This window comes from Carya illinoinensis, chromosome 3 (assembly GCF_018687715.1).
Source record: "Carya illinoinensis cultivar Pawnee chromosome 3, C.illinoinensisPawnee_v1, whole genome shotgun sequence".
Lineage (NCBI taxonomy): Eukaryota > Viridiplantae > Streptophyta > Magnoliopsida > Fagales > Juglandaceae > Carya > Carya illinoinensis.
Window position 1 is genome coordinate 19,980,311 of NC_056754.1, and position 23,879 is coordinate 20,004,189.

General features: G+C 38.5%; 1 protein-coding gene across 5 annotated transcripts; it reads left to right on the plus strand.

The window, feature by feature from the left end:
• Positions 1 to 433: 433 nt before the first annotated feature.
• Positions 434 to 23,128, plus strand: LOC122303692 (chromatin modification-related protein EAF1 B-like). Of its 5 annotated transcripts, none has more exons than XM_043115582.1 (23): positions 440 to 803; positions 3,000 to 3,196; positions 3,313 to 3,367; positions 3,448 to 3,545; positions 3,633 to 5,067; positions 5,179 to 5,298; positions 5,491 to 5,763; positions 6,754 to 6,945; positions 7,360 to 7,440; positions 7,784 to 7,841; positions 7,971 to 8,479; positions 8,602 to 8,655; positions 9,531 to 9,588; positions 9,692 to 9,888; positions 10,004 to 10,057; positions 10,161 to 10,241; positions 10,643 to 10,780; positions 10,897 to 11,013; positions 17,747 to 17,847; positions 18,098 to 18,316; positions 18,527 to 18,914; positions 19,988 to 21,770; positions 22,623 to 23,128. In XM_043115582.1, exons 2-22 carry the CDS (start codon positions 3,054 to 3,056, stop codon positions 21,686 to 21,688), a joined length of 6,072 nt encoding a protein of 2,023 aa, XP_042971516.1. In that variant the 5' UTR covers positions 440 to 803; positions 3,000 to 3,053; the 3' UTR covers positions 21,689 to 21,770; positions 22,623 to 23,128. The 5 variants fall into 5 exon arrangements, with proteins under 5 accessions (XP_042971521.1, XP_042971516.1, XP_042971518.1 ...); XM_043115584.1 differs by having other exon boundaries at positions 3,007 to 3,196; XM_043115585.1 differs by lacking the exon at positions 440 to 803 and adding an exon at positions 843 to 1,179.
• Positions 23,129 to 23,879: the final 751 nt, after the last annotated feature.

The window sequence follows — 23,879 nt, forward strand, 5'->3', positions numbered from 1 at the left end:
TTGGAATAAAGTCCAAACTAATCCAATAGGTACATATGCTCTCATCACTCCAAAGAGGTCATCGGCTAATTCAATTGGAGATTTTTTATTTATTTTTAACTTTGATAGCTCAAGAGTGTGAATGCGCCATGCGGAGTTTCGAATCTAAGATGTCTAAATCATGTGACTTGCACCAAGACCACTATGCCATCCCTTGAATGTGTTATACATATTATACAAAACAGAAGAAGTTTCCATGTGAGACTTATGCCTTTTTTTTAAAATTTTTTTTTTTTAATTTTTTAAATTAAAAAAAAAAAACGATGTTTCTTCTATTAGTAGCTTCATCTTCCTCATCAAAGCAAATTTTATTTTATTTTTTTAAGACAAATCAATTATATTATATCATTGATATGAGTAAATAATGTTAGAACTAAATATTTTCATGGAGTAATAATAATAAAAAGCCCAAAATGGACGTCCAATTTCTTAAAGCCCTCTTCTTCTTCATCGTCGTCTTCTTCTTCTTCTTCATGCCCAGCCCACTACTCGCAGAGGTCGCATAGTCCCCCACCTCCCCACGAACACGACCTAACGAAACCGAAACCTATACACCATAGAGCGCGATAAAAACCAAACCCTAGAAATTAGAGGGACTGGTAGACTCTGAGAGATACTTTGATACGCTTTCATGGCTGGCATTTCCGGGGACGCGTTGCGTTCTAGGGCAAATTCGTTTTGATTCGTTTTGGAATAGGGCTCGTGGTTCGAAACCCTAGGAGAGAGAAAGTGTTCCCAATTTCGCGGCTCCCGTCCCAATTCAGGTGCTTTTTGTTGCCCTTTTGGTGTTAGGTTTTCTTCACCGTGGTTATGAAACCCTAGAATTCTGGAATTTGTGCATTTTTCTGGGGGTCGAATGGCATTAAGGTCTTTAATTTCCATTTAGGAAATTCATGTGAATTTCGATGAATGCTTGAAGGTTTAAGCAGCAAGTCCTGTTGTTACGAAGGTGTTGCATTAATATGGTATTAAAAGTCAGAAAATAGGTGTGCCCATTTGGGGAAACTTAGTATGGTGTGTGTATAAGTGGTAAACCAGTTATTCTGGTACTTTAGTGAATTGTTCCAAGGTACCCATATGAGAATTTGAAGGAGAAACAATGGTGGCAAGGCTCTTACATGCAAATGTTCACGTGTGCATGTAGGTTTATATGATATAGAGTATTAATAAATGTTGTAACTCTTGTTTTCAGTTATTAAATACCATACGTTGTCATAGCCAGAATGCATTCATTTCCATTTTGTGATTATAATCTCTGGTTTAAGTAAGGAAAGTGCTCCCAGTTGTTCAATCATTTGATAACTAGAGTCATTCTTTTATATATGATCACTATGGGTCAATGAGTCAGATTCAATAGAATTCGATCAATTCTTTTTTCTGTCGTTAAGGTGGAGATGCTGATTGCTATTTGTGGTTGGCGATGGATTATTAAGCCAGCCATATCTTTTCCTTTAAAACCATTCTTTAATCTAGCTGATTTTCCTCCTATTACTCAAATTTCTATGAACTGCAACTTTTTTTCCAGTTTCTTTTAGTTTACCTCTGGATTTTTAAATGTTTGTCTTAATGTAAGTTCCTTCAGTCTATATTATATTACTTGGAAACCCCAAGGGGTTGGCCCAAGTGGTGAAGGCCTTGGTCTTGGGGTATCACTCCCCTCAAGGTCTAAGTTTCAACACCTCATGGGTGCAAACAATCCTTTGGGGCCACGCCCCCTGGTGAAAAGCCAGCGATTTAATCAATTCCATGTAGAGAAACTTCTGACGGTGCGGTGCACGGGACTGGGGTTTACTTTACAGGGATGGGTCTGAAGGGCCCTTCCTTGGAAAGGTTCCCCGACATAAAAAAAAATTATATTACTTGGATATAATTCATATACTGGTAGATTTATCATGGTAGTGCAACCTGTTTTTTTATGAAGAATTTCATCTACACATGGTCACCATGACTTTGTACACATGTAAGCAGCCATTTCATGATTTTAGTGTTTCAGAGGGCATATTAAGCAGACCTCTGCACAAACAATGCTCTTGCCCTCTTGTTTTGAGAAGCATGTTGAACAAATTCTTGTGCTTTGCTATTTAAATGGAATCCTTTTATAGGTTTACTTTTCTATTCTTAAAAGAAATTTGGAAAATTTTAGAAGCAACTGATATTGCATTGGTGCAACTTTTCCCATGTCCGTTAATTGCTAGCAGGTTGAATATTCAATTTCAGGAATTTGAGCTTTAATGCATGTTTTTCTTCAGTTTTTGCCAATATCTTTTAATCAGACCAATTAACACAGCTGATGTGAGAGGGTGCTAGGTGTTGGGATTGAATAATATCTTAATGTTTCGTTTTATAATTTTACATTAAAAAAAAAAATACTGTTTTAATTATAAAAAAATGTAATTGTTAGTTAGGCATCAAACTTCTTACATTTTTGTTATGGCATTGAATTTGTATGATTTCTGTACTTTAAATCCTATATGTTGAGTGTATTTATAAAAAAAAAAAATCCTATATGTTGAGTGGCAATGGTCTCTGGAAAAAAATGGCATCTCCACCCCCTAAAATAAGTGGCAGAGGATGATGAGGTAATGTGTTCAATCCTACATGGGTTTGTGAATTGTGTTTACCTTAAACTAAAAAATTCTTTGTGTTTACCTTAAACTAAAAAATTCTTTGTGTTTACCTTAAACTAAAAAATTCTTTGTCTTGAGTGATCTCCATTGTGTGATATCAGTCAGTTTTTTCTATGTACCGATCAAAATTTTATTCTACTTAGCCAAAAAAAAAAATAGTCAACTTTTTCCTTTTCCAATTATTTGAATTTATGTAAATTTGAATCTTATCTCCTCTTGAATTAGGGGATTTAGGAGAAGGGATGTATTCACTGCTGATATATAAATTTTCTTTTGTTTATTTAGCCACTTCCTCATTCTCACTTGACTTTTTTTCTCTGTTGCTTTCTCAAGTTTGTAGAGTATTGAATAGATGGGAGGGGAAGGATTGTAGGTATTAAGGTAGGTATGCATGGATATACCTCAGAGTCTGGTCTGCTCGTAAATGCTGAGGTTGATTCCATGGGTGGAGTTGTTGACGGCGGGGTTGGTATTGGTTTGAAAACCTCTCCACGCCGAGCAGCTATTGAGAGGGCTCAAGCAGCACTTAGGTGATACTGGCATGCTCCTTTGTGTTTAATCCAACCGCTTGTCTAATTTCTTTATTTTGATGTATTTTTTATATGTCTAATCTGTACATAAAACGTATATTACTTGTTGATAACAGGCAAGAATACGATGTTCGTGAGGAAAGGAGAAGGGAGCTAGAATTTCTTGAGAAAGTATGGAATTTGATCTTTTCATTGCTTTTTATGCAACTTATTTTCGTGAATGATAATAACCAAGTATGCCCCTCTTTCAGGGTGGCAATCCCTTGGACTTTAAGTTTGGGAATGGAGCTTCAGTTAGTGTCCAGTCTACTTCACTCACTGATCAGCATCCAGAACAAATTGTGACCAGGTAGATTCTTTTGCTGCTGCCATTACTGGGTATCAAAATGATAAGTTAAATCACATTTATTTTTTTTCATTTTATTTGGTATTTCAGTGAAGCAAAAGGTAGTTTTGCATTGGCTACCTCACCTCATGGAGATTCTGTTGAGAGTAGTGGTAGACCAGGGGTTCCTGCAGTTTGTGAACCGAATAGCGCTGATAATCTGTTGCTTTTTGATGGTGACAATGAGTTACTTGAAGGTGAAAGAAGCTCTATACAACCTGGTAGAATGAATCACATTCTTCCATCTGAGCAGTCTTTCCAGATGGATGGGAGTCAAAATGCCAAGGAATCTGAAGATTCAGCTTTTCTCCGCCCATATGCTCGAAGGTATAGGTCCAGACCGAGCCGTGATGGTGCTCGTGGTAGGGATGGAAAGGAGGTGATGTCTGAAATGAACAACACAAAAGTCCAGAATATACCTTCTGTTTCTAATGCAAAGGGTGCTACTTCAAATGGTGACATCACTTCAAAAATTGTATCTTTTGATAATCAGTTGGATACAGACGGGGATGGTGTGCGGGCTTTAGAGACTACTAGCAATATCTTGCCAGAAGTTAAGTTGGATGTTAAGACTCCCAAGAGCTTGAGGGATAATCAACACGATCAATCTTGTCACGTCAATCCTCAGCAAACTGCTGTTGATATGGCTTCTGGGGTACCTGATTTTGTTGGAGAAAGGCATCAGGCAGTTTCAGCTGGTTTTGAATATCCACTTGGTGAAACTACAAGAAGAGTTGAGAATGACACTAGATCTGGTCAGTTGAATGAGTTTAGCAGCATCAAATTAGATAGAAAAAACGTACCAGATGAAGGTCAAAATAGCAATGCAGCATTAGGCACAGAGGGTTTAGATGCAGAGTGCTTTGGTACCCAAGCTAGCCTAGTTGTAGATGTATATAACGATAATGACATGTGTACTACAAGGGAGGCCACGTCTAATGGGAATGCTATGGAGCAAACTCCAAATTTTGAAGAGACAATAAATTTAGCTGGTGGTGAAGTGGTAAAACAAATGAAAGAGCCCTATGGTGTTGATAAAAAGAATGACACTAAGGCTGTTGACAAAAGGAACGAAACCAAGGCCGTTGATGGGGGTCTTATTATTAATGCCCATCATGATTCCGTTTATGAAAACCACCCTGGCAATGGTACTACTGTCAAAGTTGAGGAAGATATGCACACAGGTAGATGTGAATTGCAAAAAGAGGTGAAATGTACTTATAACACCGAGGGAGTGCAACAAAATGAACATATCGCATCAGAGATTGAGGGAAAACTGGATGTCTTGTTGGTTGATAATTCCAAACCTGATAAGGAAAACATTAATGCTGGCAGACTTGGAGAACGTATGGATATCTCAAACCATGAGCGTCCAGGGATGGACTCTTCTGCTGCCCATGAACATCAAAATTGTTCTGGTAACCCTTCACAATTGTCAGATACGGCTCATGAAGATTCTATTCTGGAAGAGGCACGAATTATAGAGGTTCTTAGTTTACCTTCTGTCCTGGTTTTATTCTCAAACTTGGCTTAGAGTTTGTTTGTTGTTTTAAATTCTTCATGAAGCTACAAAGGACTGACATAATGTAGTTAACAGGCGAAGCGCAAGAGAATAGCAGAATTATCTGTTCATATTTTACATTTGGAGAATCAGAGAAAATGTCAATGGGATTTTGTTCTTGAGGAAATGGCATGGTTGGCAAATGATTTTGCGCAGGTATGATTTTCTGGAAATTCCATTTCACTTTTTTTTGCTCATGCGTACCTTTGTCTGTCACTGGAAATTATCTTGTCTGGTGTGGCATCTAGCACGCATGGTTTGAAGTAGAGTTTCTGTCAACACTTTCTTGCAATATAACCAGCTATGTTTCTGTGGTAAACTTTCTGTTTCCCTTGATGTTTCTTTTAGGAGCGTCTTTGGAAGATAAGTGCTGCTGCTCAAATATGTCATCAGGTCACTTCTACTTCTCGGTCAAGATTGAAAAAGCAAAACCAATGTTGGGAGCTAAGAAGAGTAGCTCACACATTAGCGAAGGCTGTCATGCAGTTTTGGCATTCTGCAGAGGTGGTTTCAAATAGTGATGAAAGTGTTGGTCAAAACAGCTCGAAGTGTAGTTTGGTTGGATCAAGGAGGGTGGATGGAAACGAAGTTTTTAAGGACAAGATTGAAGAATCCTATACGGTGCTGTTTATTTACTTCAGACCCTCTTTTCTGGTCACTACGTTAGCCTATGTGATGATTGCAATTCTGTGATATATAAAATGGTTTTTCTGCCTTTTTTAATAATCAGCTGTTCTTCATTGTCTCCTCCATTGCTGGTAACTTTTTCCATTCAGATGTTCCACGTATATTATCACATTTTATCGTTAATTGTGGTTTGTTTAAGGTTCTAGTTTTTCAACTCACATGAGCTCTTGAGTAAATACAGAGTTATGAATCACTAAGAACTCTAAAAAGGGGCAGTATGTGGATTTCTGTAAGCAGCAGAAGAATAGACACAGATATATTAGCAGCAGTATGTGGATAGTCTTTACCTTAATAAACATGGAGTCACAGTTTATTTTCATTGATATGCTCATCTGGTTATTTGAAGTGTGGATTTTTGTTGAGATGTGCTTTTATTTTTGGACCTGCATGACAGAAAACATTCTTACAGTATCTTTTGTTGAATTTGTAATTGCATAAACTTGCAGAAGTGGATTACTTATCAAAATAAACTTGCAGAAGTGGATTGGATATTCTGCAGCATATCTTTCAAGCTCTTATCCTTAAAATTACATTTTTTTTGAAAGGCATGTAAACGACTTAACTTGTAGATGTTTCATCCTTTAGTACTTGGGCAGGGTGCTTGACTTTGAATGATTTATCTTAATAGCTTTAGATCTGTTTGTCAACCGTAACAGTTGCCTTTTATTATATGATGAGTGTGCTAGCATGTGTTGTCTATATGCGTTCTTTTGCTTTGCTGAAAATTGCTTATTCTAATGTCCTGGTCATTTCTTTATTTAACTTAAAAGCAGATATATTGCTGTCCCTATAATTAATGTCTCTTCTTTGCTATAACATCTGTGATGCTGGGCAGGAAGCAAGTGAAGCAGTGTTTTAAGTATTAGAGCTTTATCTTACCTTGGTGTACCCTATGACACTGATATCTATTTTGGTTATGGACAGGAGACAAACAAAGAATTAGGGACACAGTATCCCAGACAAAATGCTACAACTGCCGTAGTGGGATATGCAATGAGATTTTTGAAATGTAACAACCCTCTTGGTGCTTTTCTTCAAGCACAGGCACCAACAACTCCTGACAGGACATCTGATTTAGGAATTGTGGAGTCATCGTGGGAGGAGCATCTTGCTGAAGTACAATCCTAGTTTCATTGTCCTCCTATCTATTAATTATAAAAAAAAATATACTTTGTATATGTCCTGTGTACATGGGCTTTGCCTATTTCATTTGTATTAATAAAATTGTCTTCTTACTTGTAAAAAAAAATGTACTCTTATTTATCTAGTTAACTTATCAATGTTGATGTTTGCCAACCTGCTCCCTCTTTCCCTAGCTCGCTCACACACAGACATACATGCTGTTAGTCATGCACTAGGTTGGTTATATTGTCTTGAAAGCCGTACAAGATGGCTTGTGTGAGCTTTCCATATGTTATACTACCATGTAGAGATGAGTCCCACGTGTTTGCTTATATCTTAATTGTTCTTTCACATATTTGATCAATAATGCCTATCACATTCTTACTCTTTGAGTTTATACCTTGGCAGGAAAACCTTTCCTATTCAGTTCCGTCTGGTGCAATGGAGACCTACAGAAAGTCTATTGTATCTCATCTGCTAGAGTTTGAGGTAAATAGATTTTTGTTAACATATGTGTACATTGTGAATAGATTGCCTATAAACTCTTTCAACTATTTCACTGTTGTTGGCTGAGTACATTTTTTTCATGGATTAAATACAGAATTATTCCAGTATATTTCACAAATCCTGATGTCTCTTTTGCAATAATTTTTGTTAACATATGTGTACATTGTGAATAGATTGCCTATAAACTCTTTCAACTATTTCATTGTTGTTGGCTGAATACATTTTTTTCATGGATGAAATACAGAATTATTCTAGTATATTTCGCAAATCCTGATGTCTCTTTTGCAATAATTTTTCTTAACATGATTGAATTGAATTATCTCAGAAAACTGGTAGTGCCATGCAAGAAGAAGTTGAAACATCAGGTTATGGTGCTGTGGCAGGTATTACAGACTATTGCAATATATATATATATTTTATAAGTGAGACTATTGCAATATATTAATCCTCATACCTATCGAAATTAATCCTCATCAATCTGATGATCCTTACAAGTCTATTTTCAAATTCAGAGTATGGATATGAAGGGAATGCGTATGATGAGTATGAAGGAGAAACAAGCCCGTTTTCTTTGCCCGGTAGCAAGTCATCAAAATTTTCCCAGAAGAAACGGAAAAACCCAATGAAATCATACAATTCGAGATCATATGAAGTGGGAGCTGATTTGCCCTATGGACACTTCACAACTGGAACTCAGCAGTCAATGTTGATTGGGACAAGGCCTGCTAGTCTTAATGTTGGCCCAATTCCTACCAAACGCATGCGCACTGCTACTAGGCAAAGGGTTTTGAGTCCTTTCGGTGCTGGAGCAACTGGGACCATTCAGGCTCAACTCAAGACAGATGCTTCAAGTGGAGATACTAATTCCTGTCAGGATGACCAAAGTACTTTGCATGGGGGATCCCAGATACAGAAAAGTGCTGAGGTTGAGTCGGTTGGGGACTTCGAAAAGCAGTTTCCATATGACTCTGCAGAAACATCATCAATGAGGCCTAAAAAGAAGAAGAAGGCAAAGCATCTGGTACATAAGAATTCTTGTCATCAGACACCAGGAACATTCTTATCCCTGGAATATTATAGTTATTTACTTCATATTTTCTTCCTTTCTTTCTGTTAAGTTGCTTAAATTCTATGTGGTGGCAGGCATCCACATATGACCTGGGATGGCAGCTGGATTCTGCTGTTCTTAATGAACAGGTGATCTTTCTTCTGTTCATTGAAACAAGTAGAACCTAAGCTGACATTCTGGTTTCAAATAATTTGGTAAAATTTGTGCCATAGGGAAGGGTTACATTATGATCTTGTGTATTTGACTCTGCCTGTGTCCTTTCATTCATAATTTTATTTGAAGTCTTCCTTTGCCCATGAGAAACTACTATAGAATAGCATTACATTTTTATTGTACCTCTTCCAACTGTTTTAAGTCTATGTTAGAACTCTTTTTTTAAAATAGATTATTGTTTTTGTTAAGGTATTGAAGCTTTGGGGTTTCATTATCTGGCCATTAGGTTAAAGAATATGATGGTATGTCACAACAGAGAGATGCCAAAAAATTTTAGGAACTACTCCCTCATTGTTGCCGCTGACATTTTTTAGTTGCATAATTTGTGTTTAGCTTTTGGAGGCATACATTTCTGGTGCAGACAGAGATTGTATCAAATGTGCCTTGGTTTAACTTTAAGATAAACGTTTTGAGGGACAGTTTATTTAGCAAGATCTCAATCCATCAATGTACTAAAGCTCAAGGTGAAAACATAGGCAGGTCCTAAGAAGCGGAACATAGCTTGGAGAGTTTTTGGTGACACGGATGCTATAATTGTCTGTATAACAAATTTGGGCACTCTTATTATTAACAAAATTTATTTCCCAATCAAAAAAATATTTGGGGACTCTGGCAATATAACATTTTGGGACTATGAAGGTTCTATTTGTTTCCTTTTCTGATAGTGCTATGTTGATAGCTGAGTGAGTAGTTTTCCTGATTGTTCAAATTTTCTTTGAGACAATATTGCATCTTATGAACCATTTCCATGGTAGTATTCATCTCCTTTGTATGACTTTTGTTTTTTTAGAGGGATCATTCCAGGAAGAGATTGGACAATCACCACTTTGAATGTAATGGAACAAGTGGTAAGCCTCTCTTTCCTCTCATAAGCTTAAGTAATTTGCTTGGGAACATACCTAATATATTTCATATTCTTGATCCTTTACATTTCCAATTGTTTCTATGAAGGTTTGTATGGGCAGCCTAATGCCAAGAAACCAAAGATTGCAAAGCAATCACTAGATAATAATTTTGACAACATTACTCCTATGGGTGGGTCCATTCCTTCCCCTGTGGCATCCCAGATGAGTAATATGTCCAACCCAAATAAATTCATTAAATTGATAGGTGGTCGGGATAGGGGCCGGAAAGTTAAAGCATTGAAGGTAATTTTTTATGCACTATTGGACTTTGTTCAAACAATTTGTTAACATTATTGCTATTTAGCTTGATTGTGTACTTTTTTTCCCTCTGAACTTGAATAATTAACCTTCTTTGCAGATTTCTGCTGGGCAGTCTGGTTCTGGAAGTCCCTGGTCGCTATTTGAAGACCAGGTTATTATAATCATTTTGTCTTCTATGTTTGGTTATGTCCAAAGCTTTTACTACTAATAATACCAGTTACCTGATTTTTTTTTCATCTTTTGGGTTACATTAGGCGCTTGTTGTTCTTGTACATGATATGGGTCCTAACTGGGAGCTTGTAAGTGATGTTATCAACAGTACCCTGCAGTTTAAGGTATTTATTTGCTTATTTCTCATTATCTTGTTTTGGAGCTGTCTTATCATGCACCTGAGCTTATTGTAGGTGCATGCTTTATTTATTTATTTAATGTGAATGGTGTTATTTTTCCTTTTAAGTTGATAATGATTTTATAAAATCTTGAGTAAAGCTTATTTTATTAGAACTCTATATACTTGGGCCATTGCTGTTGACTTTAATGGCCTGGTTTTACATGAATTTCTTGTCTCTATTGCGCCTACATAGTTAGGGCATATCTTTGTAATGTAATTGGCTATGCCTATTCTTTGATTAATAAAATTGTTTACTTATAAAAAATAAAAAATCTTGAGTAATCTTGTTACTTTTTATTGCCATCTTTTGGGCTCTAATTTCATTGAGTCTTCCAACATATGCAGTGTATCTTTCGGAAGCCTAAAGAGTGTAAGGAGCGGCACAAACTTTTGATGGACAGGAATGCTGGGGATGGAGCTGATAGTGCTGAAGATTCAGGGTCTTCTCAGTCTTATCCATCTACCTTACCAGGCATTCCAAAGGCAAGAATCTTGATAAACGTTCTGAAAATGTTGTCAATTTTGTCTCTGCATTGGAATGATAGCTGTGTATTATTGAGCTTGTGCTTATATTGTCTAGTGTTGCTGCATTCATGCAGGGTAGCGCCAGGCAATTGTTTCAACGCTTGCAGGGGCCAATGGAAGAGGATGCCATCAAGGCGCATTTTGAGAAAATCATTATGATTGGGCAGAAGCAGCACTATCGGAGGAGTCAGGTTTGTTATTTAAGTGGCATATTGGTGGAATTCCAAAGCAAATTACTAATACTGTTTCTGTAGCGTGCCTATTCTTATCAGTCATTGTTGACTTGTGCTTCATTTGAATGCAGAATAAATATATTTTTATTTCAGGTGCCCTTTTATATCTGTCCCTTCCCAGCTTCCTTCACATGTTAGACCAGATAGCATTTGTTAGGGAGCCCATATGAGCTGTGGTTGATGTTCATACTAAGTCATTTTTTCTGTTATCTCCTACAACTGTTCTGTTTCAGTTACGTAGGACATCTACTATTACCATTTTTCTTAGACCTCATATGGGGTATCCTAAAATGCTATCTGGTCTAACAGTTGTTGGAAGCCAGAAGACTCATAAATATTTATATTTGTGTTCCTACACCTGTTTCCTGTTACAGGTGTTATGTAGTACATTTGTTGTTACCTTCTTGCCATTGTTTGCATGCTTAGAAGTTGTTCGTGATAGGACATCTATTGGGGTTGGACTTCTAAGAACAATGTTTTCATGCACATAAAAAATTGTTATTTTTTAAAGTCGCAATATTGGATTTGGTGGAGGTTGCATCTGTTCTCAAGGCTGAAATGAAATTCTTACAGAATATTTTGTTTTGAACTTATTGGAAACTTTTTAGCCATGAAAACAAGATAGAATTTGTAAAATCTTCAAGAATGTCCTTTCATCTTCCCTCTCCTCTCTCCTCTCTCTGGGGGTATGACCTTTCATCTTCCATCCCCAGCGCTTCTCGCCAGGGATGATCCTTGATCTTTCTTTGCCTACCTGATTCGTTTTTTTTTTGGTTTCGTTTTTTTCTTTATTTTTTAATCTTTTCTTCGTTCCTTTCTTCTTGTTTTCTCATATTCTGGGGTGTTATTGGTTCTGGTTTTGTTTGATGGCTTTGTGTCGGAGACTCAGAAGTTACGTATTGATCAGAAGCTCTTTGAGTTCAAAAAAGAGAATGCCCAATGGTGGAGGATCACAGAGAGCAGTCATAGGGTCACTAAGTTCATTTCCATCAACACAGCTGCCTTGGAATGATTAACATTTGCTGTGGGAGCCTGTAGGGTGTCTATTGGCTCTTCTGAGTTTTTTAAAACTCGAAGGAAAGGGAATCAAGTGCTGGTAGTTCAAAGATGTTTCAATAGCTATGGCAGGTTTCTGTCTATGTCGGAGTATGGACATGATAGATCATAGAAGATGTGGCTTCATTGTTGTTCTAGAAGGTTTAAAGGGTGAGGGGTGGAGGAGGTTTGGAGATTTGCTGAGAGAGGTTGTTTCTTCTTCCTATGTTTTGTGCCCTAGATGGTTGCACCCCAGTCTCATGTTGAAGAGGGTCAGAAGGGGACCTTTGCAGGGGTTTTGTTGAAGTCATTGCCGTGTATGGAGGGGAGTAGGGAAGTTCGTGGGAACTATGGTGGGAAGATTTCGATGACAGGAGGGCAGGCGCAAGAGTCTGTTCATATTCTCAAAGGTGAAGGTTTGATTTCCTTTGAAGGCATGTTAGGCGTTGAGAAGGACTTCTCATTGAAGGCCATGTATGATGCATTATTGGTTATGATGTCTAATGTGGACCTTATGTTGAATTGGGTTAAGTTGGGGTTAGGCTCGGTGGGCGCTGAAGGTATATCTGGTAAGGATTTGCAGATGGGTTGGATTCAGGATGGGCTGGGCCTGGTCAAAAGCCTGATATGGGTATGGAAGGCCAAGTCCCGTATTAGTTAAGAGTATTGGATTTGGTCTACCACAACGGCGCCACCACTTGCTCCAATGGTTGCAGTAGTTGCACAAACTTGTTTGCCAGTCATTGGCGATTCCTTTGTTGAGACTCCGATAACGGTTCTGTCGCTGGAGGTGGAAGAAGTTGTTATGGTGGCTCGGGATGTTGAAAAGGAGGTGTATTTTCGGTCGGAGGAATTAGAAGAAGGGGAGTTGGAAGAGAATCATTTAATCAAGTAGAGCCTATGAATCCATTTGAATAATGGAGTTATTACAAGGGATCTTTGTCCAATTTTTATTGAGAAGATTCTGCCAGAGGAGGGGTATAGACATCTGGAATTGGTTGGGGGGGTTAATGGAGACATAGGAGTACCTTCAGTGGTATTGAAGGGTGCTTTGCAGTTGGCTAGTTCTTCAGAGATTGTGCTGCCGGAAGCTTCTTTACAGATGGTGGTCAGCAAGGTAGATGGTGACAAGGAAGAAATAGGCAGTCCAATTCCGTTATGTACCATCCCCCCAAAGCCAACTCCAAATTAACATCGAAGTGGGTGTTAAAAAAAGTGGAGGAATTACAGGAGTGTGTGGGGATATCCTATGTAGGGTTTGAAGAGCAGTTTAAGGTTCTCCTTGTTGCTATTGAAGCAAGAAGATCCACAACTGTGAAGTTAGCAATGAAAAGGGACAGGGAATTGAAACGTTTAAAAAGCTCTATTAATTATGACAAGAAGGAGGGAAGTGTGGGGAGGGATAGGTTGAGAGGGCGGGGGTCTTGGTCTTCTAATGAAGCCGAAAATCCTTTCTTGGAATGTAAGGGGGATGAATGATGTCAACAAACATCTCCATATTAGATCCCTCGTAGCTGGAAAGTTGACATTGTTTGTCTTCAAGAGACAAAAGTTGTGTTTTATTGATAGAAATATTATTCGCAGTTTATGTGTTGTTCTTTTGTGGGGTGCTGTTATCTAGCTTCATTAGGTGCTTGAGGAGGTATGCTGTTGATGTGGGACAAGAGAGTGGCGGAGATGGTAGAAGATTGCATTGGGTATTTCTCAGTGGCCGTTTCTTTTAAGAATATTGAGGATGGGTGGAGGTGGGCTTTTGCGGAAGTGTATGGGCCTAATGTGGATAGTGATAGAAGTTTTTTGTGGGAGGAATTGGCGGGTTTGTATTTTTTATGGGATTTACCATGGTGTTTGTGTGGAGATTTTAATATTGTTCGGTTTCCTAGTGAGAGGGCGGGGGCTTCTACGTCAACAGGAGCTATGGAAGATTTCTCGGAATTGATTTTTGATCTGAATCTCGTGGATCTCCCTTTAGTAGTGGGGCTTAAACTTGGTCTAACGGTAGAGAGTGGTTGAGGTTGGACAGATTTCTATTCTCTTCTCCTTGGGAGACTCATTATCCGGATCTATGTCAAAAGAGGTTGCCGCATGTCTGTTCTGACCATTTCCCAATTTTACTTGATTGTGGTGGCATTCATGGAGGTAGACGTTATTTCAAATTTGAGAATATGTGGCTTGAAGCTGATGGAATTGTGGAAAAGTGAAGGAATTGGTGGACTTCTTATTCCTTTATGGTACTCCTAGTTTTATTGTGGCAGGTAAACTTAAAGCCCTTAAAATGGATTTGAAGAAGTGGAATGATGAAGTCTTTAGATATACGGAAGTGCAGAAAAATCTTCTTTGGGATGAACTGCATGCATTGGAGAACGGAGTAAATAATGAGCAGTCCTTGTTAAGAAAAAATGAGGTTGTGTCCGAAATTGAGAAGGTTTTGTTGATGGAAGAAATTTCTTGGAGGCAAAAATCAAGGGTGCTTTGGTTGAAGGAGGGGGACAACAAATGCACTAAGTTTTTTCACAAGATAGCTAATTCTCATAGGTGTAATAATGCCATTGAAGTTCTTCATTCCAGCTCTAATGTGTTTCATTCCCCCGATGAGATCCAAGATCATATAGTGAAGTATTATGAAGACCTCCTGTCCAAGACAGCAGAATGGGCGCCCTAAACTTGATGGGTTGAATTTTGACCAGCTTGATTCTGATGCAGCAAGCTGGTTGGAGAGGCTGTTTGAAGAAGCGGAGGTGCATCAGGTGGCAAGAGGTATGTGCAAAGATGAGGCCCCGGGTCCAAATGGATTTTCTATGGCTTTTTTTTCAAGAGTGTTGGGATATAGTGAAGGAAGAAGTGATGCAGGTTTTCCATGATTTTCATTCTGATTATAAGTTTGAGAAGTCCTTAAATGCTACTCTTATTGCTCTCATTCCAAAGTTAGCTGGTGCCTATGAGTTGAAAGATTTCCGTCCTATTAGTTGGGTAGGCGGGATTTATAAAATTATTTCGTAAGTGTTAGCCAACTGTATGAGTATGATGATGGATAAAATCATTTCTAAACCTCAAAATGCCTTCGTTCAGTTAATGTTGAGAATGAGTGTATGGACAGCCAGATGAGAAAAGGCATTCCGGGGGTTCTTTGCAAGCTGGATATGGAAAAGGCATACAACCACGTGTGCTAGGATTTTCTTCTTTATACGCTTAGAAGATGTGGCTTTGGGGATAGGTGGTGTGGATGGGTTAAACATTGTGTTTCGACTGCCCGGTTTTCTATTTTAGTGAATGGTATTTCATGTGGATTTTTTCAGACTTCGAGGGGGTTAACAAGGGGATCCGTTATCCCCTTTTCTTTTTGTTATTGTTATGGAGGCATTGAGTCGCATGGTGGAGGCTGCAGTAGGGGGGGGCTTTCTTGCTGGTTTTTTGGTGGGAAATAATAGTAATGGTGTTATTTCAATTTCTCACTCATTATTTGCGAAAGAAACTCTTATTTTTTGTGATGCTGAAAGTAGTCAGATTTAAGCTTTAAGGGCTGTTTTATTGTGTTTTGAAGCTGTCTCGGGCCTCAAGGTGAACTTGGGAAAGTTGGAATTGGTACCGGTGAGGGACGTGAGGAATTTTAACTTTCCTGCAGATATGTTGGGATGCAAAGTTGCTTCCCTTCCTATGAAATATCTTGGGCTTCCCTCAGGGGTGTCCTTCAAAGCAAATAATATTTGGGACGGTGTTGTAGAGAAGGTTGAGAAAAGATTGTCAGGTTGGAAGCGGCTATATCTATCAAAATAGGGGAGATTAACCCTATCGAAAGCACCCTTTCCAATCTTCCTACATACTAGCTTTCTTTATTTCCATTACTGGTGGGAGTGGCATACCAGATTGAAAAATTGTTAAGAGCTTTTTTGTGGGGTGGCATGGGGGAGGAGAATAAATTTCATCTAGTGAGTTGGCAAAGGATGAGCGGCCCGATTGTGAATGTTGGTTTGGGGGTGCGAAACTTGAGTATTTTTAATAAGGCTTTATTAGAAAAGTGGTTGTGGAGGTATCAAAAGGAAGGGGATTTATTGTGGAGAGAGCTGATTGATCAGAAGTATGGATTTGAATGGGGGAGATGGTGTTCTAAGGTGGGTAGGGGGTCTTATGGTGTATGCCTATGGAATTATATTAGAAAGGGGTGGAACATTTTTTAAAAATATCCTAAGTTTGAGGTTTGAGATGGTGAAAGAATCTGGTTTTGGTTTGATGAATGGTGTAGTGAGAGACCTCTTAACACTGTTTTTCCGGTTGTATTCAGCTTGGCTGGAAACCAGCAGGCTGCTGTTTCAGAGGTGTTGTGTCGTGCTAATGGGACTGTGCATTGGAATGTTATTTTCACTAGAATGCTCAAGATTGGGAACTTGATGAGTTTGCAGGCTTTTTTAGCCTTTTGTATTCAGTGAAGATAGGTGGAAATGGGAGAGATCGTATGCTGTGGAAACATACGGGGAGTTATAAGTTTTCAGTTAAATCCTTTTACAAGGTGTTGACAGTCCAACAGCATGTCTCTTTTCCGTGGAAGAGCATTTGGAGGGTTTTTGTGCTGTCTAAAGTTGCATTTTTTTTCTTGGACAGCTGCACTTGGGAAGATTTTGATGGTTGATAATCTAAGGAAACGTGGTATGATAGTTATGGAGTGGTGTTGCATGTGCAAGAAGAATGGGCAATCGATTGAGCATTTACTTTTACATTGTTAGGTGGCTAGGGAGTTATGGGCTGGCATTCTAAGTAGAACTGGGCTGAGTTGGGTTATGCCTAAGAGTGTGGTGGATCTATTAGCATGCTGGAATAGGCATCATAATAGCTCTCAACTCGTTGCGGCATGGAGGATGATACATTTGTGCTTAATGTGGTGCTTATGGACGGAAAGGAATGACAGGTGCTTTAACAACAAGGAGCGAGCAGTGGGGGAAATCTGGAATTTCTTTGTGTTCTCTCTTGTTCAGTGGTTTTCTGCTATTGTACTAAAGGGAGGGAATGTTCATGAATTTTTGTCTTCTTTTCAGCTCTCTAGAATGTAATTAGGAGTCTCATTTTGTATACTTCCTGTGTACATGGACTTTGCCTAGTTTCATTCAATTCAATAAAGTTTCTTACTTATAATAATAATAATAATAATAATAATAATAATAATAATAATAATAATAATAATAAATTACTTATAAAATAATAATAATAATAATAATAAAAATCTTGAAGAATTTGCTGCAAAGGATTATTCTATATATGCTCACAGATAAAACTTTTAAGATTCTTAAAATTCTTGTTGGCTTTTCTTTTGGTGCTTGCTTGTATACATAAAATCTGTATCTTTTGTTCAGTATCTTCCCACACTTGCTTTTCAATTGAAAATTGATTCCCACCATATTTTTATTGTTGCAATCTTTCATTGCACTCCCCAATAACATGGTCAAATTAAATACTAACTTCTAATAAGATATGTTTGTTTTATACCCTGGTTTTGAGATGGCACTTATAAGTCTATAATTGTAATGTTTGCTAGCTTTTTAATGTGAAATGTATCACATTGTTGAAATTAGAGGGATATGACTCAATGGAATATAAGTTGACCTTTCTTCATCTTTTGGTTAAACTGTTTCCTGACTAAAAACCTGTCTTCTTGCATATTGAAAAGAGTGATAACCAAGATCTGAAACAAATTGGACCTGTTCACAATTCCCATGCTGTGGCTGTTAACCAAGTTTGCCCAAATAACCTTAATGGAGGTGCTCTAACGTAAGTTTTGGTGCCTTACTGCATATTTAGTAGTGCCTGCTATTTATTTATGCTACTTACTGCTTTTTTTTATAGGTTTTTATGCTACTTACTGCTACTAAACTTCATATTTTTATTCTATATTTTCTCATATTCCTGGCCAGTGTTTTACTTGTCATAAAATAAAATAAAAATTCTGGCCCATATTTTATTGTTATTGTCTTATGCAAAAAATAGCAGTGTTAGCTTTACTTTTGTTGATTGGTTGAAGGCCACTTGATCTCTGTGATGCAACCACATCAAACCAAGATGTTCATCATCCACTTGGTTTTCAAGGTTCTCATGCAAGTGGTTTAGGAATATCAAGTCAGGGTGCTGTTGCATCGATGCTTCCTACTTCTGGGGTGAATTCCACCCTACAAGGATCTTCTGGTGTGGTTCTTGGTAGTAACGTGCCATCACCATCTGGTCCATTGAATCCCTCTGTCAGGTAGTCTGCTGCTATAGCTTGTGTTTGTCAGCATTTGTTTTTTAACACACTATTTAAAAAAAAAAAAAAAATCAGTTGTCTTTAGTGTTTCCTTACATGTCTTTTCTATTTCTAGTTAGGTGTCCCTCTTGTATATGTCCTTGGGTTATGTCTTTCAAATAAAATCGTCAATTACCTATAAAAATAAAGTGGGTCCACATGCCTTCTCAGGGATGGCAGATACAATGCTCCAAGAACATCATCTTTACTGGTTGATGAGCAGCAAAGAATGCAGCAATACAATCAAATGTTATCTGGTAGAAATATTCAGCAGTCTAGCATGTCAGTTTCAGGGCCAGGGGGTCTTTCAGGAACTGATCGAGGTGTGCGAATGCTACCTGGTGGAAATGCTGTGGGCATGGTTTGTGGAATGAATAGAAACGTGCCAATGTCAAGACCTGGGTTTCAGGGAATGCCCTCATCATCTATGTTGAATTCTGGGACAATGCTTTCTTCCAGTATGGTGGGGATGCCAAGCTCTGTAAGCATGCACTCTGGAGCTGGTTCTGGTCAAGTGAACTCTATGTTAAGGCCTCGTGAGGCTCTTCATATGATGCGAGTGAGTTTTAAATATTATTTTTCTAGTCTATGGTTGTTTCTTTCGATGGTAGCCTTTAGTTTGGTCTATGGTTTTTGTTCGGTTGTGTGCATGCAAATGTGCAGAGAGATTTAGTTTGAACTGTAAGAAGAAAATTGAGGATTTTATAGCCTTACAATATACCAATCTCCTCTAGGATCAAGTTGCATCAAGATTGCTATCTATCTTACTCTTGTTTAGTACTCATGGCCAAGGGTGTTGCGATGGAGTGTTTGAAGCTTGTTTAAGTTTAAGATCTCTGTTGGCCGCGCCTTGGGTATTTGTTGTTTGTGAGCAATTTAGCCCATGTGAAACCTTACTTGAACCCCTAGATGGTCGTATTTTTCTGTGATGAGGGTAGTAATGTGTTGAGTCTGGGTTACTTATATATAAAAAATAATAATGTGTTAAGTCTGGGCTGTCTTAAATTAGAGAGGGCTATCTGCATCTTTGAACATGCCCCCACTTGTTAGAATCAAATTCACCTCTCTCTCTCTCTCTCTAACACTCTTTTTAGTTGATAAACAATGTTTAATTTAATTATGCAAGTCTCTTGCCTAGCTATATGTATGGAAGTACGTGACATTTATAACCTACGGGAAGGGGGAAAGGGGGTCTCTCTCTTTCTCTCTCTCTCTCACAGGAGAGCAAACCATACAGGCATTCTCAAAAATACATGTGCAGTGCTTTTTCATAAATTAGCTTTGGGGAAAAAAGCATTATTGATTTTGATTATAGAGAGAACTCATCCAAAAATAAATTTTGATCCTAGATCGAAAAAAGTGATGGTTAGTTACAGTAAGAAAGGAATACAGTGAGTGTTGTAAAAAACAGAATTTGAGTGTGGAAAGAAACTGCATGAGTTGGTTACAAGAAATTTGAACCTTTATTTTTTTGATAGTTAGAAATTTGAACCTTTATTTGAATTATTAAATTTATATAAAGGTTAATCATTTATATTCTGTACTCTCCACATGTTTTGAATCTATCATCATTGCCTCAGTAATACATCACTGGGTATAATTCATATGGGAAGCATATTACTTTTTTTATAGCCTGGCCATAACCCGGAGCATCAAAGGCAAATGATTGTTCCTGAGCTTCAGATGCAGGCCACACAAGGGAACGGCCAAGCTATCCCCCATTTCAATGGGTTGACTTCTGCTTTCTCTAATCAGACTACTTCACCACCTGTTCAGCCATATGGAGGCCACTCTCAGCAGCATCATCAGATGTCTCCTCAGCGGTCTCATGCTCTCAGTGGCCCTCATCACCCTCATATTCAGGGTCCCAATCCTGCTACAGGTTCCCAGAATCAAGCTTATGCAATCCGCCTTGCTAAAGACAGGAATCTACAGCAGCAGCGGTATTTGCAGCAGCAGCAGCAGCAACAGCAACAGTTTGCTGCATCCAACGCTATAATGCCGCATGTCCCGCCACTGCCACAACCTCCCACATCATCTTCTATACAAAATAATTCCCAGATTCAGTCCCAAACTTCATCTCAGCCAGTATCTATGTCACCAGTGACACCATCTTCCCCAATGGCTCCTTTATCATCTCAGCACCAGCAGAAACATCACCTGCCACAACATGGGATCAGCCGGAGTCCTGGTGTCAGTGGGTTGACTAGTCAGATGGGGAAGCAACGGCGACAGCCACAACAGCAGCCGTTTCAACAATCTGGCAGGCACCACCCTAATCAACGGCAACAAGCACAGTCTCAACAACAGGCTAAACATTTAAAGGGAATAGGAAGAGGGAGCATGTCGGTGCATCAGAACCTCCCCATCGATCATTGTCATATTAATGGTCTTTCTGTGCCTCCAGGAAGCCAAGCTCCTGAGAAGGGAGAGCAGATCATGCATGCAATGCAAGGCCAAGGCTTATATACTGGCTCTGGTATAAACCCAGTCCAACCATCTAAACCATTAGTTCCTTCTCAATCTTCAAACCACTCCCAGCCGCAGCAAAAGCTGATTGGCCCTGCACCCACTACGTCGAAGTCGCTGCAGCAGATACCTCCCAATGCTGATAGTAGCAGTCAAGGCCAGTCTCCACCAGTTCCTCTGGGTCATGCATTATCATCTTCGCATCAAACGGTTCCATCTTCAGTTGCTTCCAATCATCAGCAGCTACAGCTACAACCACAGCCACAGCCACACATAAAGCAGTTTAATCAAACTCAATCAAGTGCCCAGAGATTGCTCCAACAGAATCGTCAAGTGAATTCTGAGTTAAAGAACAAGTCTCAAACTGATCTAGCTCAAGCTGACCAGCAGTCTGTGAATAATGCTTCTCCAGTGATTTCTAGCACTGCAATGCCACAGACCTGTAATGATTCAGCTGATGTGATACCTGCTGTTTCTTCTTCCGTTTCTTCTCAGTGGAAGGTATCAGAATTAGTATATGATTCTAATATGCCTAATATGGGGAATACACCTATTTCAAATTCCGCTGGGAGTGAGCCATTACCACCCATCAGTCAAGGGTTGGGTCCAAGGCAGTTATCTGGTAGCTTTCCCTCGCATGGTAATAATGTTGGAGTACAGTGGCAGCCTCAGCTTCCACTGCAACAGTCTCTAACATCCCCACCCCCATCCCAACAACAGTATCAGCATCAAGAACGACAGCAGCAAGAACAGCAATCACCTCAGAATCTTCAGCCACAACAACAGTCTCAACTGCAAATACAGCTTCTGCAAGCAGGGCAAGGAAGTTTGTACGTGAGGCCCACAAGTTCTACTCTGGAATGAAGCAATCTAGTTGATTGAGCATTTCGAGACTGGCCGGCTTGTCAGGATTGGGTCTGCATGCCCATGTAACAGCAGTGTACAGGTATTACGTTTTTCAGTATCTTCGGCAATTATAGCCTGATATATGCAGAGATGATTTAGGGTTAATTGATTGTTAAGATGGGACCTGCTATGTCATTTGCATACACATTGAAAAGGTGGGCAGCCATAGACAGGAATCACAGGATATCTTAGGGGAGGTTTGGATAGTGAGTTGAGATGAAAGTTGAATAAAATATTGTTAGAATATTATTATTGTTTTGGAATTTGAAAAAGTTGAATTGTTTATTATATTTTGTATGGGAATTTGGGAAAGTTGTAATGATTAGATGAGATGAGTTGAGATATGTTGGGGAGACTTTTGTATCCAAACCGGGCCTTAGTCTTCAGTTATTCAAATCCTTTCTTTAAGCTTTTAGTCAAATTGAATATTTTACTCCAATTTTATTGCTTTTAGTTAAGTTTCATGATGTATTTTTCCTCTCTCGAACAAAGGTTGTTAAAGTTTGAAATTATTTTTACATTTTATCTTCAACTCACCAAATTATCCATATAATATACCATGACGATGCCTCTTTACTTTTATTGTTGTGTATGCCTAATGTTTATACTCACATAGGTTATCTATATTGATACTTGCTTTGTTTTCCCCGAGCCCAAATTTATTTTTGGATTTTTTTCATTATCTTGATCCCAGTAAGATCCACGGTTGCAATTATTCATGGTTGGTTGCTCTCTTGTTACTTGGGTGCTTGATTATATTGCAATTATATGACCCATTCATCTCTCTCTCTCTCTCTCTCTCTCTAGGCTTCTAATTGTTTATTTAGTGGGAGACACATTCTAACTTAGTTCACTGAAGAAAGCTGACTTGAGGTATTGGGTTTTGATGCAGATGAAGCTGTTTATTCCATTTTTGCATTGTAGGACAGAAGGAGAGGCTGATCATTATTCGCTTGTACTGTCTGAAAGTTAATTAAGGCAAAATATGGGCAGGGCATTATCATCGTGTATTTTTTGGCAGATCTTGTATATTACCACTTGTTTAGAGTTTTAGGAAGATAAAGATGGATAAAGAGGTATGTGTACAGGTTCTTATCTCTTTTTTCTCTTGTACTTCTTTTCTTCTTTTATCTCCTTGGTTCCCTGCACATGTGGAGGGCTGGAATTCCTTTTTTAACCCCCACTAGATTAGCGCATGTATTATTACCCTTCCATATTAATGGGGTAGCAATTATTTTTATGGCCCAAAGCCTCTTGGAAATTTTGTGCATATAATGATTATGTTGTATACGCTAGTCAGTGGTGTTAGAACAGTCATCATTTTGTCACTGCTAGGTGAGCCTATGGAATTATTGTAATTTATAACTATTTTCCGTTTAATGCAACAAACCTTCCTCACCTGTTTCCTGCTGTGCATATTGAGCAACAAGCCCCTGAAGCTTCAATACTGGTATGTTTTGCAAATGTTATTTTGTTCTAGGGGGTGGTTACACGTACTAGCTATTGATTGACACCTTTACATTGCTGGGGAGGTTTGTTTATGTTCCTGTTGATAATGATGAGAGCCTGTATGTACCTTTGTAAGAATTATTGCCTGTTGACGTACATGTTACCTTCATTTGTAAGAATTATTGCCTGTAGACAATACTTAAGTCGATTGCTGAGCGAAGGAAGCCACAGATGTGGCTTGACTCCATGGTGTCAATTGTTGAGTTTGTGTAGCCAATGTATTCAAGCACTGTAATTGTTAAAATCAGGCTCAGCGTTGGCTTCATTTATTTATTTATTATTATTATTTTGTATTTGTATTTGTACTTCGATTATTAAGTGCTGTTGAGAATCAGTGTAGGCAATTTTCTATAATTTCGAAGTATTACTCTGTGGTTGGGATAAATTGTTTAAATGCCAAATTCAGATGAAAGTTATTTGGTCCTGATTTAAGCTTGAAACTAGATTGAACTGATTTTGTGGGGTTGCAATATACTACAATACATCTCGGAAGCATTGGCATATAGGGTGATTTGGTCTTATTTATTCAAGTCATTTTCTCTTCATGATGTTGTATAATCACACGCATTAGAGAATGTTTATAGTTTTTTATATATATATATTAGGCCTGCACATTGGCCCGCCCAACTACTGTTTTGAC